At 41.3% G+C, this 21,260-nt stretch overlaps 1 protein-coding gene across 1 annotated transcript in view; it reads left to right on the top strand.

The window, feature by feature from the left end:
* RABEPK (Rab9 effector protein with kelch motifs) overlaps positions 1 to 21,260 on the top strand; it is a gene marked incomplete in the record, with an annotated part of 524,880 nt that overhangs the window by 340,264 nt on the left and 163,356 nt on the right. The window contains 1 exon segment of the mRNA XM_073600345.1: positions 7,293 to 7,442. Coding sequence (XP_073456446.1) covers positions 7,293 to 7,442 — 150 coding nt within the window.

Genomic DNA, 21,260 nt, shown 5'->3' with positions numbered 1-21,260 from the left:
TGTAAACTCTTGTGGCCAGAATGGCCTTCTAGCTGAATTGTGGGCATGCTGACTTATCAGCATATGTAAACACAGACAATTCTACATAAAATGGAAGACGTACAAAAGACAAATATGACTTCAACATGGCTAAACTACTTTTCAAATATATATAACCCTTACAATTAAAGTAATTGAATGAAAAAGCACCCTAGACTGATCACAAGAGGGAAACAAATCAAACATAGAGATTGCTTTAATTTAGTCATTTTTGCAGTGTCTGGTGTGGATCCAGGTGACTTTTCCTTCAAGTTTTGCAAAAACTGTACATGAAATAGATGCTGTATTGAGTCTCCATACATTTCCTTATATATAAATGTCTCTTAACAAGTTTTGCAAAAACTGTCACCTGGCTTTAGTTTTAGATCCTTCCAAACTTTTAGGATCTAGAATTGGGGAGAAAACACATAAATGAGTTTGTCAAAAAGCTTAAAAGATCAGCAACATTCTCTGTGAGATCCGAATAGAGGACTTCAGCTCTGAGACCAAATATAAGCAAGTGAGTAACACACTCCCAAACCAAATCCCATAGGGAGAGAGTCCAACATGCCCCTTAGGGGCTTTATAAAATATAAGAAAACATTCAGGCAAAAGTTTTCTAGTTTCTTACTCTACTTTGTCCGCTACATTGTAGACAGTAGGGAGTGTAAAAATAAAACCTCAAAACTTCTAGTAAGGACTCTCCTATAAAAATTATTTCCTCTGTTACTCTCTGTACTTTCTGCACTCTATATTTACAAACTACTTCTGATAACACTTTTTACTGTGGCCTTTGCAGTAGCATTTGCCACTGGACATCCAAAAAACATGTCCATACAGACAAAATGCATACTCGTAAGATCCTGACTTGGGCATCTGGATATATCTTTTTTTGTAATCTCTGGAAGGGATGTTCAGCTTTTGGTAACATCTTTGGTAACAGGTAAAACAAGAAGTTGTATGTTATAAAAACAACTGTGGAGAACCCTGGCTCTATCCCATGCGCATTTACTAAGGCAGCCATAACTGCTTGTGACTGATGACACGGTCTATGTGTCAAGCTGGAGGGAAAAGAGTGGCTGGCAGACATAAATGATCACCTTTTCCAAAGTCCTGTTTCATAAGAAGTTGCCCCCTGTGGACCACTTGTTCCTCTCGTTCTGGGGTCCTTAAAGTAAGTTGAATTATTAATCCCAGCTATACTGGGCCAGAACTAGGGTGGAAGGAGTTGCACAGACCCATCAAATGTCCGGGGCTGTAAATGCAGCATCCTTAGTCACCTGGTCTGCTTCCATGTGTGAAAGTTAATATGGCCACCTCAGCAAGAACCTGGAAGGCTGAAAACAGCCAATCAAATTAACTTGGCATGCTTGATTGGTTTACCTGCCGAAGTAAAAACAAACTTCTGGCCCTTCAAATGGAACCAAAAGCTCTCTATATCTCGACTATCTATATAAATATACATTCTTTTTATAGCTTACAAGCTTTGCTAAAACATGGAACTCTGCTTCTTGAGCTGGGGAAAAAGGATCCAATGACTTTGAATACAGAGTATCCTTCTGGGTGATAAACTGCATACTCAAATCTACAAAAAATGTAATATCTGGGTCTTCAGGGAGTGTGTCCTGCACTGGGCTCACAGCAGCTAATTCCTACGTCATCAATTTAACACATGTGTCTTCCTTTGTCTCCAACCTACTCCAATAGAGGCAATAAGGTGGCTGGATTCAAATGTATGCATCTTTCATTTATAGATTTGTACATAAACAAACTCATATTTTAAACCTTTCATTAGACAAACATTTAGTTAGCTGTATATTTGCTGCGCAGAATGTGGGACCATTACAAATTAAATATTTGACCAAAATAATGTCTAACTTTGTCTAATAGCACCTTTGCATAAGCTACAGCTCTGATATATCGGGGTGAACCCTTCATTACTGGGTCCAGCTTGCATAAATATATTACAATGGCTTGTTTTCTATCACGCTGTTTGTGTAAGAACTCCAGTTTCATGTTTCAAAAGACAACTTTTTCCTGGCAATATTATAACAATACCCTGCGGTCATGGAGAGATGCCCAAAAATCCAAAATATTCTTCTGCTTATACCACTGTACTTACAAGGAAAAGGGGCACATCATTTCACAATCCAAACATTCTGCTTTGGATTTCAAAAATAAATATAAACAAAAGGACCAACAATCTGTATGATGGACCAGAAAGCATCAAAAACTATAAAACTTGCTGCAGGGGGCATCTATCCTAACAGGGTGTGTGGACTTGATGTGATAGGTCTGTTATATTTAAATTGTATTTATTATAACTCTCACATCATGGACCGCACATCAAGTTATTATCAAGAACCTTAAAATGTAATTTTTGTCGAAAAACTGTATCCCATCCATCTTGGCTTTGTTAAATATTATGGCAGTTGTATTCCAAATAACAAACTCATTCTTAATCTTTTTTTCTCTCAATAAGGGCTTATTGTATAAATGTAAAATTACAAAATTGTTATCTTAATCTAAACTAATCCCATTTTTACAAATTTCCCCAATAATCTGGATTTCATTTCCAACCAAAGGTTGTCTAAACCAGTTTCAATATATCTATATTATTAATAAAATTGTTAAACTCATATTAGAAATGAATACTCATTATTACTTAATTTTACTTAATTTCCCTTTTTTAAATGCACTGTTTCCACTATCAAAGGATATTCAATTTGTGTAATACACGGTTAACTGTAACTTTCATTTTACCATGTTTGAAAAACAGATTAAAAAAAATAATTGTGATCACATTGTTTATCATTAGATTCGTTAACCCGGCACATTTTGTTATAAATGTTTTGTCTGAAAAACTGGAATTGGCATGGTGTCCTTCCAGTTTATCACTGACCTCTCATCCCAGCCACATTCTTTCATGAGAGCACAAAGGAGGGGGTCACATCTGCGTACATGACACACAAAAGGGATAGAACTAAAGCTCCCAGCATTCACACACATACACGAATATATCTCTCTTAAATCGCTTACTTTTATCCTATTTGTACACTACACATGCATATTCTCTCACTTTCTTTTATTTTGTTCAGATATCCTTTATATCTAGCTTCTATGATCAGACGGGCAGCCAGAGTGCTCATCCCATCTTCCCTCTCTGACAACATATAAAGTATTCTGTTTTAATTCTCATTTCCCTGTTTCTGACTTTACTAGTTGTAGTGCCTGACCCCAAATTCAAATGTTCCTTTCTGTCTAGTGTTATTGTCACTCTTGATCCATCCTGCTCACATAGATAGCTGTTTCTCTAGCTGTTTACTTTGCATGATTCTTAGTCCTTGTGGACCTTGGTAACCCAGTTAACCATTGTGGATCCCTGTCCACTTTAACCATTAATCTAGTGGCTCAGTATAGGCGGATCCTCTTGCGCTGGGCATTTTTGAGGGTCTCTTACCCTTCATTCCCTTACTTAATTTAATACCCATAATGACTGGCCAGTCTTCTCTACATGTGCCTATACCCTCTTGCCTCTAAACTACTTTATCTAGCAGATGTACTACATATACCTGTGAACAGCACTATTCTTCCCTTTCTTATCTATAACACTCCGATGGACAATAGACAGGGACAACCTAACATATTACCACCAATCAATACAGTTTGATTAAGGGGAGTAAAATAGGTACCCTTTGTCCCGAAAATGCCTTACCGATCAAGGAAGTCTGATAACTCAAATGTAAGCAAAACTCTTACCTCAGCCGGCTGATTATCAGAAATTCCCGGATCGTCTCAAGCTCCTCGTTTCGGATACTCAGGGTCACCTGGAAACCCCTCCTAGGCAAAGCTCGCCATGCTGACTTGGTTAAATTTATGATAGGCAACTCCTATCCTCATATTGATTAGTGGTTCCAAATTAGTAACTACTGCAGTAGGGAACAGACACAAAAGATGCGCTCAGCATCTTTCCAAATAACTGTTCTGCTTTATTATGACGCAATTGAAGGTTTTTATACATATGATTACGTAGGTATCACATTAATATTACAATTGTACGTTTATGGTAACAAGGGGCGTTACATAGGCAGGCTAATTCTAATCAGGACTCGAAAGAATGTAAACATGTACTGAAAACATTATTAGTGCTATGTGCACAGTGAGGGCATTGTGCAATACATACAAAATAGAATACAATTATATACAGAATTTGCAAATTTCCATTACAGGACCATATGCAGAAAAGGATATATTGGGGCTCTTCATCTGAATAATCCATTTCCATATGAACTGTAACAAATGCACTATGGACTTTTTTTGTGTTTTTGCTAACACCGAAGTTCCCCTATTTGTTTCAGCACTATTTGTTTATGCTAATATGTGTATGCGGATAGAGGCTATTTGAGATTCATATTCCATTATTATTGTTCATTTTCACTTGTCACAATTTGATCATTAGGGTGCACTTATTGTTTTCTCCTTGTGTGTCTTGTGTACACATTAGTTTTCTTTGTGGGTTGCGCATCTATTACTATGCTGATTTTCTTTGGATATCCAAATATCAGGTTATACACTGACTCATTTTCATGATTCCCAGTATGTGTCCCCCTGTCCACTGGGAAGCCCTGCTTCTCGTTAAAATGTATTATTTTGTAAAAATTTGGTTGCACAGTTGTAAGCTTATGAGTTTTTGTGCTTGGTCTCACATCGCTATTTTATTTGTTGCACGTGTATGAATAGTAGGCCACCCTCCTACTTGATTTGTTTTACCTGACCATTTCTACTGTGTTTTTGTTTGGTCCGGTGGCTTGCAAACTTAATTGGGGGATTTTCATTGTTTATGCTATACAGTATGTTCATTATGCTCCCCTTTTCCATTTCTCTGATTGTAAACTGCAACACTTGGAAAAATAAAAGAATTACAAAAAAAATAAAAGTGGGCGCCTGAAGGATTCTATGGGATGGCCAGCAGGCGGGTTCAGTGGGATGGTCAGTTATCAGTCCCTTGGGAATGTTGGTGGCCAGGCCCGGGGGGCCCAGGCATAAAGCTGTGTAAGGGGCCCCAACATTTCTGTTGGCTGCCCTGTTCTTGTGTACTAAGTAGAAGAGGTAAAAGAAGCGGAGTATACTTTTTTGTTTCTGTGTTAGGACAGTGACACTGAGATGAGGGATGCTAGAGACCACTAATACTTGACTCTATAGCTTGGGCTATTTATGTCTTCTCCTATCTATGTGATAATATTATTTGTTTTGACCTAGTCTATTGTAATGTGCTGTACTTCTATTACAATTCACATGTACAATCTTATTGTACCACAATTTAACCTCAATAAAAGTTTGTAAACAGTTCATATGTACAATGTGCTGTAACCTCAATAAATATTCTTTATTTATTTGTTTGTACCCAATACAAACAAGCTGTGTGTCTGCACAGTGTCCTGTACCACAATCACATGGACAGTTAGATGTGGCTTCTGGATTCCAGTGGCAAGAATCGGTGGATTCATGTGGCTTGAATGACCGGGCTTAGCAGCAGTAATTAGCAGCAGCTGCTCAGCCTATTTAAACAAATATGTGCGGTCGCTGCTGTTCACATGGAGCTGCAGATAGCGATAAATAGGTGCGAGTATGGATGGATGTCAGAGCCTGGACACAGCAGTTTTACCAGGTAGATGATCAGACCTCTTCTGATGCCAGCTGTGGACATTGGTTGGACGTTGGCTGTGCACCCCACATTTCCCAGCCCCTGTCCCCCCAGCATGGGAATGGCTGCTTTGTAACACTCCTAAAATCTGCAATAAAAAGCTGTTAGATGTGGTCAGAGGGTGTCCTCAGATTGGGGTTTGGGGTGTCCCCGAGGAGGGCTCCAGGCCCTCCCACCTCCCACTGATGGACACACTGGGCTCCCTCGTCTCTGTGTTAGTTGGGGTCATTTTCGCCAGCCATAGTAGTCATAGAACACAGATCCATCCTGTGATGGACCTCAGCACTGGCTCAGAGATGCACCTTTAGCATGCCGGAGCCCTGCTCCCAAGAGGCCCCCAGGGGCCGATAGGGGCCAGAATGGACAAAATGCATGTGATTTTAGCATGTGGGGAGTCCCGGGACTGTGAGACCGGGGGGGGGGCTGAGAGCGCAAGGACCAAGCTAACAGAGGCTATGGCTAGGGGGCTGGCGCGGCACCCAGGGGCTCAGCAGAAAATGGACATTGTGTGTACTCTAAGAAACACAGATAGTTGACGAGTGGCACCATGTCTGCCTCTTCCCGCCTGCAGTCATCAGTCCTCGGCAAATAAAAGGCAGGAACCGGTGGGAGGGGCCAACAGAGGGAGGGAAGGCTCTGAGAAGAAGATTGTTTGTGAGTGTCACCAAGCAGCAGAGAGACAACTGAGGCGGAGACACCTTCCAGGGGAAGAATGTTATTCAAGAGAGGGGGAAAAAAAGCATTCAGAGGAGATAAGACAAGTGACTTTGTCCTGAGACAGGTGCAAACACCACACACAGACTTAGCTACGTGTTGAAGGACTGTCTGCCTAATTAAGGGGGGGGGGATGGGGGGCAAGAAATAACCTGGGGTGGAGGCAATTACCCCCCCCACCACCACCCTTGCTGCCCTGTAACGATACCACTGGCTGCAAGCTATCCAACTTGTTACACTGTTGTTGGAGAGCTTGTTTAGTGTTTTGAGGTTCCACTTTTCTCAGAGCTAATACTAATCCTATGTCACTCAATGAACAATACAGAAAACAGGTTATTTGTACTTATCATAAAAACCTTTTCTTGGAATTCTTAAGGGACACAGGTTCCACCCATCTATCTTTAGAATCCAGTCCTACTACTGCATTTCCATGGAACTAGAGCACGTTGAAAGTGGGAGGGGTTATTTCTGGATAACTAACAGCTTTGCCAATGTCCAGTCTCCTGTATTAAATAGTATAACCCACTTGCCTCAGAATTAAAGCTGAATTCCAGGAATGTAGGCACACTATGAGTTAAGTCCAAGGAGGTGCATGACATCTCCTGAATTTATCCCCATTATTTGTATCTGACTGTTTTTCTGCATACACTGCCACTGCCTGCCCCTCCCCTCTGCTGCCCATTCAGAGAAGCCTTTGTGAATGAGTTCTGAAATCTCTTGAAGGGTACACAGACAGCAATAAATAAAAATTGAACATTTTGGCTAGAGATGAACTTTTTTTTTCTATGACCTGCTACAGCTTTGGTATTCATGATTTTTACATAATAATATGTTTTTATGTAAATATTTTTTATAGGTAATTTGACATGGACAAAGCCTGAAACATCTGGTGTTCCACCAAAGCCACGTCATGGTCACATTATGGTCACTGTAGGAACCAAGCTCTTTGTTCATGGTGGGATGGCAGGCAAAACCTTTTATGAAGATTTCTTTTGCATTGACACAGGTAAACAGATTTTCAGATTTAATGCATTTTATTAAAGAGGATCTATGGTCAGTTAAAAAAAAAAAATAGAAGTCAGCAGCTAAAAAATACTGTGATTACCATAATAACTGTAAATAATTAAAATTAAAGAGACACCAGTCCAGGGATCCAGCGCTGTCCTCACCCAGGCCGGTTTTTGCCAGTCTTCGGGTCCCTGACAACACCATCTTTAGCTGGCTGTGACTTCCTGCTGGCTCACAGCTAGCTAATGTGATCTGTCCCAGGAGGTTGCGGACAGGGGGAGGGGTGCTTCCACTGGCCTAGGCATTAGTGGATGAGGGAGGGAGGAGGTTCAGTGGAACTTCTAATTTTAGGTGAAATTCAGCTTTAGGACCTTGCAATGAGTACCTTTCTTGTGTCTCGTGAATGCATTTATTTTATTGATTGTCCACTAGTAATCTCTGCCTCTTAGTGGATTCTCCACAGGCGTGTATGGAGTAATCATTGTAGGATAAAAAATGAGCTCAGTATGTGTCTAAGCTCTGCCAGGTTCTAGAGATGCAAAGACCCTACTTGGGATCAAACCCTGCCTCACTCAAACCAAAGAAAAAAACAAATTTCACATTCGTAATAGAATGCTTTCTGTTTGTTTTGTTTTTTTGTTTTTTGTTTTTATGCAGTCCTTATTTAGAAAAGAGTTTTACAAAAGAAATACAAAACAACACAGACAGAATTTTCAGATATATGTATACAACACATCTAGATTATCACAAAAAAAACAGCCTTGTATATACTGTAGCACAGGGAATCTGTGCCATGATGGAATACTTCCCAGGCCCCCAAGTGGGACGCATAGGAACGATTGCTTGACTAGATTTTGAGTCAGCCACAGGTATGTATGTCTTTGGAAAGGACGTGTTGTAACCAGAAACAACATAATCAAGGTCCATAGGGCGACCCCCCATGAATAAAACCAGTATAATATAACCTAAGCATACAGTGCATCTGGAAAGTATTCACAGCGCTTCACTTTTTCCACATTTTTTTATGTTACAGCCTTATTCCAAAATGGATTAAATTCATTATCTTCCTCAAAATTCTACAAACAATACCCCATAATGACAATGTGAAAAAAGTTTGTTTGAAATCTTTGCAAATTTGTTAAAAATAAAAAACCCAAAAAATCACATGTACAGAAGTATTCATAGCCTTTGGTGAATACTTTATTGAAGCACCAATTACAGCCTCAAGTCTTTTTGAGTATGATGCGACAAGCTTGGCACACCTAATTTTGTACAGTTTCTCCCATTCTTCTCTGCGGGACCTCTCAAGCGCCATCAGGATGGATGGGGAGCGTTAGCACACAGCCATTTGCAGATCTCTCCAAAGATGTTGAATCGGGTTCAAGTCTGTGCTCTGGCTGGGCCACTCAAGGACATTCACAGACTTATCCCATAGCCACTCCTTTGTTATCTTGGCTGTGTGCTTAGGGTCTTTGTCCTGTTGAAAGATGAACCTTCACCCCATTCTAAAATCCAGTGCGCTCTGGAACAGGTTTTCATCAAGGATGTTTCTGTACATTGCTGTACATACAGGATCTTTCCCTCGATCCTGACTAATCTCCCAGTTCCTGCTGCTGAAAAACATCCCCACAGCATGATGCTGCCTGCACCATGCTTCACTGTAAGGATCGTATTGGCCAGCGGTGCCTGGTTTCTTCCAGACATGATGCTTGCCATTCAGGCCAAAGAGTTCAATCTTTGTTTCATCAGACTAGAGAATTTTGTTTCTCATGGTCTGAGAGTCCTTCAGGTGCCTTTTGGCAAAGTCCAGGTGGGCTGTGTCATGTGCCTTTTGCTGAGGAGTGGCTTCTGTCTGGCCACTCTACCATACAGGCCTGAATGGTTGAGTGCTACAGAGATGGTTGTTTTTCTGGAAGGTTCTCCTCTCTCCACAGAGAAACGCTGGAGCTCTGACAGAGTGACCATCGAGTTCTTGGTCACCTCCCAGACTAAGGCCCTTCTCCTCCGATCGCGAGTTTGGCCGGGCAGCCCTCTCTAAGAAGAGTCCTGGTGGTTCCAAACTTCTTCCATTTACATAGGCTGGAGGCCGCTGTGCTCATTGGGACCTTCAATGCTGCAGAAATTTCTCTGTAAATAAAAATACAAAAAGGCGCGCTTATTCAAAATGAGCCACAAAAAAAGGTGTCTAATCCAGTGATAGTTGGTGGATATAGAAAAAGTGATATGAATAAATGAAAAAGAAAAAAAAATCTAAAAAAAAAATAATAGTAATAATTGAAAAAAATTATATTAACCACTTCCTACCCGGCCTATAGCAAAATGACGGCTATGCGGTGGTTCCGTTATCCTGACTCATATGACATCTTTCAGGATAACAGCCGGCGGGCGCTCGTGGGTGGTGCTGCATGTCAGTCTGACACACCGCAACACTGATGTCTCTGACAGAGACTTTTTACCACGTGATCAGCTGTGTCCAATCACAGCTGACCACAGTGTAAACAGGAAGAGCCATGTATGGACTTTTCCTCACGATCAGCTGCTCACCTGACAGGGGGAGTCTGCACTGATTATCAGTTCAGCCCCCCCCAAGGATACCCACCCAGGACCACCAGGGATGCTCACCACTGACCACCAGGTATGCCTCCCATTAACACAAGGGATGCGAATCAGCGCCCATAAATGCCAGTCGGCGCTCATATGTGATGCCAATCAGTGCCCATTAGTAATGCCTGCCAGTGCCTGCTTATCAGTGATGCCAATCAGTGCCACCTATCAGTGCCCATTAGTGACACCTATCAGTGGCCATCAGTGCCATCTCTGAGTGCCCATTAGTGCTGCAGATTAGTGCCACATATCAGTGCTGCATGTTAGTGCCCATCAGTGCCACCTTATCAGTGCCAACTCATTGGTGCCACCTCATCAGTGCCCATTAGTGTCGCCTTATCAGTGCCCGTCTGTGCAACCTCATCAGTGAAGAAGAAAACTTACTAATTTACAAAATTTTATAACAGAAACAAAGAAAACTTTTTTTTTTTTTTTCAAAAATGTTGGTCTTTTTTTATTTGTTTAGCAAAAAAAAAAGACCCCAGAGGTGATCAAATGCCACCAAAAGAAAGCTCTATTTGTCGGAACAAAATGATATAAATTTGGTTTGGGTACAGTTTTGCATGACCACACAATTGTCATTCAAAGTGTGACAGAGCTGAAAGCTGAAAATTGGCTTGGGCAGAAAAGGGGGAAAGTGCCTGGTATTGAAGTGGTTAAAAATGAAAATATTGAGTATATAAATGTCTCTAATAAAGTAAAGGTGCAATCTTGAATACACAAAAAAGATCTAAGGTGTAGAATAAAGTTCCAGCAAAATAGAATATTCCAAAGCTTTTCCACCGCCACCAAGGGAATAGAAATTATCCGTGTAATGATTACTCTGTAAGTTGGAACTCCTTAGAAGAAGATGTGGACCTCCTGTAATAGCGAGGTCATAAGCGCTTGCAGATATAGCCCTCTGTGGGGTCAGATGATTAGCCTCGTCTCCGGAGCTCACTGGCAGTCATGGACCGGCATCAACGATATCCAGCTAGTACCCAACTCTCATCCTGAAATCTCGATGGATCAGATGTCTCGGAGTGAATGAAAGATAGGAGGTTCCAATAGTGTGTTATCGTTTTAAAAGGTTTCTTTGTTAAACAATAAAAATCGGTACTCACAGCATGAAAATTTGTGTAGATAAAGGAACATTTGCCGACAAAACAAAATACAAATCATCCGCACTTCCAGGGTCACGTGGGGCGCGATGATGTCAGCGCGTAGCTCTGCCCAAAATTTTTCTGTACCCTTTCCCAGATCTGTGCCTCAATACAATCCTGTCTCGCAGGTCTACAGACAATTCCTTGGACTTCATGGCTTGGTTTGTGCTCTGACATTTACTCCTAACTGTGGGACCTTATATGGACAGGAGTATGCCTTATCAAATTATCAAATCATATCCAATCCACTGAATATACCACAGGTGGGCTTCAATCAAGTTGTAGAAACATCTCAAGAATGATCAGTGGAAACAGGATGCACCTGAGCTCAATTTTGAGTGCTATGGCAAAGGCTGTGAATACTTGTATACATGTGATTTTTTTCTTTTTTCTTTTAAATAAAATTGCAAAGATTTAAAACAAACTTCTTTCACGTTGTCATTATCAGGTATTGTTTGTAGAATTTTGAGGAAAATATTGAATTTAATCCATTTTGGAATAAGGCTGTAACATAACAAAATGTGGAAAAAAGTAAAGCGCTGTGAATACTATCCAGATGCCCTGTATCATAGTCAGTATGTAGTGTTTGGGTATGAAGGGGAGGGGCCCAAAAAAAAGAAAAAGGGAGAAAAGGGAAGGGGTGAGAAGGGGTATAGTGAACTGCGTCGGACAGTGGGAACACTAAATTGGATATGATTGATTGGATATGATTAGATAAGCACAACACTAAATTGGATATGATGGATTGGATATGATTAGATAAGCACTACACATCCTGGGAATTTTCTGCAAATGGTCTGGGATTGTGATAGGCCTTTTTGGTCTTTATTTAGTTCACATTTGATCTCCCCAATATTTGTGATCCCAAATGGTACTTATTGGGCGTCTTTGAAGATTTTTTTTTACTTCATGCCACACAAAAAACACTTTCTACGAATTCTTCTATATTATGCCAGGAAAATAGTGGCACTCCAATGGATACACACAGAATCCCTCGATATTACTATGTGGAAGACACTTATTAATCAAAATTTGTTTCTATATAAACTAACCTATGAGGCTAGAGGGTGTCCAAAAAATGAATTTTATAAAACTTGGGGTTCCTGGTTAGATAGTCAAGATACAAGTGTCTCCCTTTTGTCCTTGATAACTGACCCACCACTTTGGAAAACCTTGCCTTTTATGACGTTCCAACCTATACACTGAGGAAAAATCACAAGACACCGGTATAGTTTCCTCTATAAGTATTTTTTTTATTTGTTTCATTTGGTTTAGATGGCAAGTGAAAACAGTCATGACCTGGCAAGTTTTTATATGATGCTACCATGGTTTTGTTTTTCTCCATAGTTTTGGAGTAGGATTGTTCTTTTACATATATCACTTGATTGTATATGTCACCTACAGTATTCTCTGCACAGCTGATTTATCATTTTCTATATATGCAGCACTTTTCTCATGAAGTTTGCCTCGATACCACTTCATTTGATAATACTGTCAACTACCTGATGTACCTCAACTTTGCATTGTGAATACGCATGTATTTATTTTCGTGCATATACAATAAAACAGGTTTTAAAAAATCTGAGATAGCTAAGGGCCCCAGTACGCATGGCAATACTGTATGATTGTAGCCAGGAGGGGCTTTCCAAAACTGTTGGGGGAAGGGTCCTGTTTATGTTGTTTTTGAAGGAATATTATTCAGTCATTTAATTCAGATTATCTTGACCTATTTGGAGCAAATCTTGGGAAGCAGTGTCATATTTTATCTTATCATAGCAACTGACCAGAATCTATTTTTACACTGTCAGCTTAGCATTATATGGGTTTCGATTCAATGCTGTGGGTATTACATAGTTACATAGTAGGTTGAAAAAATACACAAGTCCATCAAGTCCAACCTGTGTGTGTGTGCTCTTATGTCAGTATTACATTGTATATCCCTGTATGTTGTGGTTGTTCAGGTGCCTATCTAATAGTTTTTTTTTTAATTTTTCGATGCTCCCTGCTGAAACCACTGCTTGTGGAAGAGAATTCCACATCCTTACCACTCTTATGCACCGTACACACGGTCGGACATTGATCGGACATTCCGACAACAAAATCCTAGGATTTTTTCCAACGGATGTTGGCTCAAACTTGTCTTGCATACACACGGTCAAACAAAGTTGTCGGAAAATCTGATCATTCTGAACGCGGTGACGTAAAACACGTACGTCGGGACTATAAACGAGGCAGTAGCCAATAGCTTTCATCTCTTTATTTTTTCTGAGCATGCGCGGCACTTTGTTTGTCGGATATGTGTACACACGATCGGAAATTCCGACAACGGATTTTGTTGTCGGAAAATTTTATAGCCTGCTCTCAAACTTTGTGTGTCGGAAAATCCGATGGAAAATGTGTGATGGAGCCTACACACGGTCGGAATTTCCGACAACAAGGTCCTATCACACATTTTCCGTCAGAAAATCCGACCGTGTGTACGGGGCATTACAGTAAAAAACCCTCTATGCAGTTTAAAGTTAAACCGCTTCTCTTCTAATTTTAGTGAATGGTGTCTTTTAAAATTCCCTTTCGCAGAAAAGTTTTATCCCTATTGTGGGGTCACCAGTACGATATTTGTACATTGAAATCATATACCATCTCAAGCGTCTCTTCTCCAGAGAGAATAAGTTCAGTGCCCGTAACCTTTCCTCATAACTAAGGTCCTCCAGTCTCTTTATTAGTTTCGTTGCCCTTCTCTGGACTCTCTTCAGTTCCAGCACATCCTTCCTAAAGACTGGTGCCCAGAACTGGACGGCATACTCCAGGTGCGGCCGGACCAGAGTCTTGTAGAGTGGGAAAATTATCGTTTTATCTCTGAAGTTAATCCCCTTTTTTTTTTTTTTTTAATCAGAAAGGTTTTTATTTTGCATAAAGAAACAAATACAGGTAGCATACAGATATTCGTATATGACATGTACAAATTTCGGAATTCTCATAAAGCATGTTATGGGAACAATTATCAGCTACCTTAGATTATTGTAGGCTGTTCCGATGATATGCTATCAGGAGTATCACCTGTCGTACTCATATCTTTTAATTATAATAGGTCTAACACGTAATATATTTTGCAGGGAGTATGACTCCACACAAGGTACAGATTTAAGCAAATACCAGCTATAATAATATTACCCTTATATGCTGAACGCTCTAATGATTTCTAATCATATTAGAGTATAAAAATAGCGAACCTGTTGTTCATTCAACAACAATATCAGAATCAACTCTTACTGTATTATAATTCCGACAACCTTAACTTGATTCGTTATGTTTAGTTCAATATAATATTCATCTTTAAAGTAAGGAAATAAAATAGAGGGGAAAAACAGAGGAAATAGAGAAAAGGAGAAAGAGAGAAAGAAAGATAGGAACAAAGCAGAGTAAATCCCTGCCATGCAGTACCTCATCATACATACTGTTTCATATTCCCCAGGGGCTGTCTCTTTTTTTAAAAATTTCACGTTCTCTTGCATGCGCATAGTTACTATACAGTAGTCAAGTCTACATCAACCCAAGAGTAACCTATCCCTAATTAATTGATGCGAGGCCAAACCAGGAACGTCCAACCACGCCTGCCATATGGAGAGGAATTTTTGTGGAGCCTTCCTACGTTGGTAGGTTATTTTTTCTCTTATTAGGATCCTATTCACGCTGTCTATCCATTGCCCCCTGGTGGGAACTCGCGGGGTAATCCACCACTGGGCAATTAATTTCTTTGCTATGTATAGTAAACGAAGAAGCGCTATACGTGTAGGTGGGGGTGCAAACTCTTCGTCTATTCCCCCCAGTACACAGACCACCGGAGTTCTCTCAAGAGGTACCATATATACTTCTGAAATCGTGTCCAGTACTTCCTTCCAATATCTGAATAGCTTGGGGCATTTCCAGATCATGTGGAGTAGATTTCCATGATCCCGTTCACATTTTGGGCACAGGGGTGAATCTCTAATTCCCCACTTATAGAGTTGAAGAGGGGTTCTGTACGCCCTATGTAGAAGGTAAAGATGTGAAAGTTTCTGTGATGCAGAAAGTGACACCAAGGGGGCACTCATAAGGCATATCTCCCAGGTGTCTCCATCTATTGCTCCTATATCTTCCTCCCACCGCTGTCTGCATGGTAGTCTAGAGGGGTCTTGTATTCGTGCTATAAGTGTATTATAACATCTAGATATCATGCCCTTTTTAACTTCATCCATAAATACATCTTGTATAATCGGATGTTCTGTCGGTTGGATTCTAGCATTTCTATTCTGGGTTTGTAAGGCATGTCGCAATTGGAGGTACTTATAAAAATTATTATGTGGGATTCCAAACTCTGTGTGGATCTGTTGGAATGATTTGAGAGTGTTGCCCTGGTATAACTGTGAGATATATTTGATGCCTGCGTCCTCCCAGCCCTTGAAGTCTTTTAGTTTTTGTATTTCTTTCAGTTGTCTATTTCGCCAGAGAGGCGTGCTGGACAGAAAGCCCGTGATGCCCATTAGTTTTTTGACATAGGCCCAAAGTGAGTTTAATAATTTAACTGTAGGAGCTTCCGGGTCTAAGTGTAAGAATCCCGCCTCCAAATTTGTCAGTGCTGAATAGTTATTATCTTCTAGCATTACAAGTTTACGGATCGGGTCTTTCGGGTCCAGCAGGCCCCATCCTCCTAGTTGTTGTAGTTGGGAGGCGAGATAATACATCCTAGGATGAGGGACTGCAAGTCCTCCCTCCTCTTTGCCGTATTGTAACGTTGATAGTTTTATCCTCGCTATTTTTTTTCTCCATATGAGCTCTCTGAATTGGGTCTCTAATCTATCGAACCATTTTTTAGGTATCCAAACCGGGGAATTGTTAAAAATATAAAGCAGTTGTGGTGCCCAGACCATTTTAATAAGGTTAATTCTACCAACAACAGACAGGGGCAGTTTACACCAGGTCCTGCTTTTTTCGCGGAATTTGGTTAATAAGGGTGTTAGGTTCTGTTCAACATAAGTGGCTGGGTTAGGGGTCACCTGGATCCCTAGGTAGCGGAATGAGCCTACTTGTTGTATCATCTCCGCACCTAGTGGTAATGGAGTGTTCAGGGGGTCAAGCGGCATCAGCACTGACTTGTCCCAGTTAATGGAGAAGCCCGATAGCTCCCCGAAGTCCTTGATGAGGGACATAACCGTTTCTAATGAGTCTTTTGTGTCTCCTAGGTAGAGCAGGGTATCATCTGCGTACATGGACACTACATCTTTATTCATACCTCTTTGGAATCCCGCTATTCTAGAGTCTCCTCTGATTTTTGCTCCCAGAGGTTCCAGGGCCAAGGCAAACAGCAGGGGCGACAGTGGGCACCCCTGTCTGGTGCCTCTAAACAAAGGAAAGGGTTCTGAAAGTTCCCCATTAATCCGTATTCTGGCCGTGGGCGCAGCATACAAAAGCTGTATCCATCGAATAAAGGTATCTCCCAATCCCATATTTTGTAATGTTTTCCACAGATAAGGCCACTCGACACTGTCGAAGGCCTTAGCTGCGTCCAGCGAAAAAATTGCTCTATTGCCTGTGTTGTCCACTGGGAGCTGTAAGTTCAGGAATAGTCTTCTTATATTTTGGGGATAAACCCGGATTGGTCTCTATGCACTATTTTATGAATTACCTTGGCCAATCTGTTTGCTAACATCCGGGCCAGCAACTTGATATCGGATGTGAGCAGTGAGATGGGTCTATAAGATCCCGGGGAATTCGCATCTTTACCCGGTTTTAATATAACAATAATGATTGCCTCATTCATTGAACTTGGCAATGAACCCTCCTTTAATGCCTCATTGTATACTTTCAGCAGTGTGGGGAGCATGGAGTCTGCATAGCGTTTGTATATCTCTGCAGGGAGGCCATCTATACCTGGTGCTTTATTGTTTTTAGTTTGAGATAGGGCAATATCCAGTTCTTCTGCAGTTAAAGGGGCATTGAGCATGATCCTATCCTCTAGTGGGAGACTGGGGAGTTCACAGCTATCAGTGGGCGTAACTTTAGACGTATAGAGATCAGCATAGAAATCACCAAAGACCTTCAGAATATCAGGAGTAGAGCATTTCAGAGCACCCTGTGCGTCACATATGGCGGAGATGAGAGAGGTCGATTGTTGAGACCGCGCCAGTACTGCAAGCATATGACCAGTCGTCTCCCCCTCCTCAAAATGTGATTGTTGGAGAAAAAAGCGTTTGTTCTCCGCCAGCTGCAACGCCAGTTGTCCAGACATTGTCTGTGCACTCAACCATGCCCTCTTATTGTCTCCTGTGGGGTTGTAATATAATCGTTTTCAGTCTCGGTGACTCTATTTCTTATCAATAGTTCCCAAGCCTTGGTGTCAGTTTTAATCTGTGATATTGTTTTGATAAGTTGTCCTCTCAAAAAGGCCTTCGCTGTATCCCAAACCAGCCCCAGCCTAGCCGTGCCAATGTTATCTCTCAGAAACAGTGTAAGTGCTCTGGCTATAGGATCTGGCTCGGCAAACAACGAGAGCCAAAAGGGATTAAGTTTCCACATTGGCCGTTTGTACCTACTTGGTAATGAAATGGTTATATAAAGTGCCGAGTGATCAGATATATGCCTGTCTGCATAGTCAGATTCCACTATTAAATGTAGCATCTTGTCATTCCCAAGGCCCAAATCTATTCTGGATAACCCGTCATGTGAAGCTGAGTGGCAGGAGTATTTTTTATCATTTGGGTGTTTGGATCTCCAGACATCTATCAGCCCTGTTTCTTCAAGTAATCGGGCAAAGGGGGTACTACTTTTCATCTGAGATGTGCCAGCAGTAGGTACAGGAAATTTATCTTTGAGAGGATTTAAGAGATTATTGTAGTCCCCCATTGCCAGTAAGGGTACTTCTGGGTATTGGGCCATAAAACCTGTTAGGTGTCGGATAACCTCTGAGTTATACGGTGGGGGTATATAGATGCTAGCAAGAATACATTTGAGGCCTGTAATTGAGCATAAAAGAAAGACATATCTGCCAGCCGGGTCAATGCGTTTTCTAATGCAATTGAACTGAATATCTTTTCTGAACAGTATACTTGCTCCCCTTGAGTAAGTGGAGTGGGTTGCATGAAACTGGTTAGTATACAGTCGTGGACAGAGGCCTGGAGGAGGGTCTGCAGAGAAATGGGTCTCCTGTAGGCAGACTACCCCCGCATTCAGCGACTTGAGATGTCTAAGGACCGCCCCCCTTTTAACTGGATTTCCCAGTCCTCTGACATTCCAAGTCACAATGGACAATTTAGTCATCCCCATTTTGTTTCAGGATCATTGACCAGGCCGGCATAATTCTCGACAAGACTCCCGGGTTATACCGTAACATGTTATCTGGAAGGGGGGATAGGCCCCTTTTCTCAAAATTATGCTTGTTTTCTCCTTTCAGAGAACATGTAGGCATTTGTAGACATGAAATCATGTTGCAAGGCAGGGAGAAATACATTATTAGGTTAGTACATAAGTACAGAAGACAGTAAATTATTGGGTTAATGCATGTTACTCTGCATGGCAAGAATCTAAAGGTCAACAGTTTACACAGCCACTTGGCTGCAGCGTTAACTTTTCCCACACAACAGGTGTGGGGGGGGTAAAAGCCTTGAAAACTCCTAGTTAACCAGTAGGTTAGTTTCCATAGGGGTTTCACAGCTACGGTAGGCACGTATTGCTTCATTATTTGCAGGCAAAAATGTGGACAAAAAAGGGAGCAAAAGGATAAAAAATAGAGAAAAAAAAAAAAAAAAAAGGGAAAAGAAAATCCTGTGGGGAGGAGGGTGATACAAACAAACAGTTCTCCTCGGCCGCCTGAACATCGGATGTGAGAGTAAGAACTGTCCTCCATAGACAACAATTATTTTGAATCTTAAGGCCTCTTCACGGCCCAGGGATTTATCCCAACAAAAATAGACCTGGTCTTGCCAGGTCATTGCATATCCAGGACTTATCTCTTAAGCAGGGACATCTCTTTGTGGTCTGGCAGCTTTAAGGGCCCTATCCTCACGATCTAGCCATTGAGCCGCCATGTCCGGGCGTTCAAAGAAGCGGGTTTCTCCGAGTGCGACTACCCTAAGGCGGGCAGGATATAGCATCGCATATGGCAAGTTAAGGTCCCTTAATCTTCGTTTGACATCCATAAACTTTGCTCGCTGCTTCTGGAGTTCAGCTGAAAAATCCGGAAACAGGGAGATTTTGGAGTTTTCAATGGATAACTTACTGCCCATGGTTCTGGCTTTAGCAAGGATGGCATCTCTGTCCTTGTAGTTTAAAAGCTTAAACAGAAAAGCACGCGGGTGATTGCCAGGGGGTAGTGGGCGAGATGGCACTCTATGCGCTCTCTCCACCGCAAATAGCGGAGAGAATGCTTCTTTCCCAAATGTAGTGAGGAGCCATTGTTCGATGAAAGCGACAGGGTCTTTACCCTCCATCCTTTCTGGGAATCCTAAGGCGCGGACATTGTTGCGGCTCATGCGATTTTCCAAATCATCTAAACGCGCAGCATGCTGATCCGCAAGATGGCAGTTATACTTTAGATCTCTCTGCATGGGTACTAAGTCATCTTCAATAACACTGACCCTACTCTTCACTGCGGCTGTGCGCTCTCTCAGCTTTTGCATGTCCTGTCTCACAAAGGATATTTCAGCTTTAACCACTTCAGCCCCGGAAGGATTTACCCCCTTCCTGACCAGAGCACTTTTTACAATTTGGCACTGCGTCGCTTTAACTGCTAATTGCGCGGTCATGCAATGCTGTAACCAAACGAAATTTGCGTCCTTTTCTTCCCACAAATAGAGCTTTCTTTTGATGGTATTTGATCACCTCTGCCGTTTTTATTTTTTGCGCTATACACGGAAAAAGACCGAAAATTTTGAAAAAAAATGATATTTTCTACTTTTTGTTCTAAAAAAAATCCAATAAACTCAATTTTAGTCATACATTTAGGCCAAAATGTATTTGGCCACATGTCTTTGGTAAAAAAAATGTCAATAAGTGTATATTTATTGGTTTGCGCAAAAGTTATAGCGCCTACAAACTAGGGTACATTTTCTGGAATTTACACAGTCTTTAATTTATGACTGCCTATGTCATTTCTTGAGGTGCTAAAATGACAGGGCAGTACAAAACCCCCACAAATGACCCCATTTTGGAAAGTAGACACCCCAAGGAAATTGCTGAGAGGCATGTTGAGCCCATTGAATATTCATTTTTTTTGTCCCAAGTGATTGAATAATGAAAAAAAAAAAAATTACAAAAAGTTGTCACTAAATGATATATTGCTCACACAGGCCATGGGCATATGTGGAATTGCACCCCAAAATACATTTAGCTGCTTCTCCTGAGTATGGGGATACCACATGTGTGGGACTTTTTGGGAGCCTAGCCGCATACGGGGCCCCGAAAACCAATCACTGCCTTCAGGATTTCTAAGGGCGTACATTTTTGATTTTACTCCTCACTACCTATCACAGTTTTGAAGGCCATAAAATGCCCAGATGGCACAAACCCCCCCCAAATGACCCCATTTTGGAAAGTAGACACCCCAAGCTATTTGCTGAGAGGCATGTTGAGTCCATGGAATATTTTATATTTTGACACAAGTTGCGGGAAAGTGACAATTTATTTATTTATTTATTTTTTTTTTGCACAAAGTTGTCACTAAATGATATATTGCTCACACAGGTCATGGGCATATGTGGAATTGCACCCCAAAATACATTCTGCTGCTTCTCTTGAGTACGGGGATACCACATGTGTGGGACTTTTTAGGAGCCTAGCCGTGTACGGGACCCCGAAAACCAATCACCGCCTTCAGGATTTCTAAGGGTGTACATTTTTGATTTCACTCTTCACTGCCTATCACAGTTTCGGAGGCCATGGAATGCCCAGGTGGCACAAACCCCCCCAAATGACCCCATTTTGGAAAGTAGACACCCCAAGCTATTTGCTGAGAGGCATGGTGAGTATTTTGCAGCTCTCATTTGTTTTTGAAAATGAAGAAAGACAAAAAAAAAATTTTTTTTTTCTTTTTTTAATTT

Source organism: Aquarana catesbeiana, linkage group LG09, assembly GCF_042186555.1.
Source record: "Aquarana catesbeiana isolate 2022-GZ linkage group LG09, ASM4218655v1, whole genome shotgun sequence".
NCBI lineage: Eukaryota > Metazoa > Chordata > Amphibia > Anura > Ranidae > Aquarana > Aquarana catesbeiana.
The sequence above is the reverse complement of the archived record's forward strand: the minus strand, read 5'-3'. Positions and strand labels throughout refer to the sequence as shown.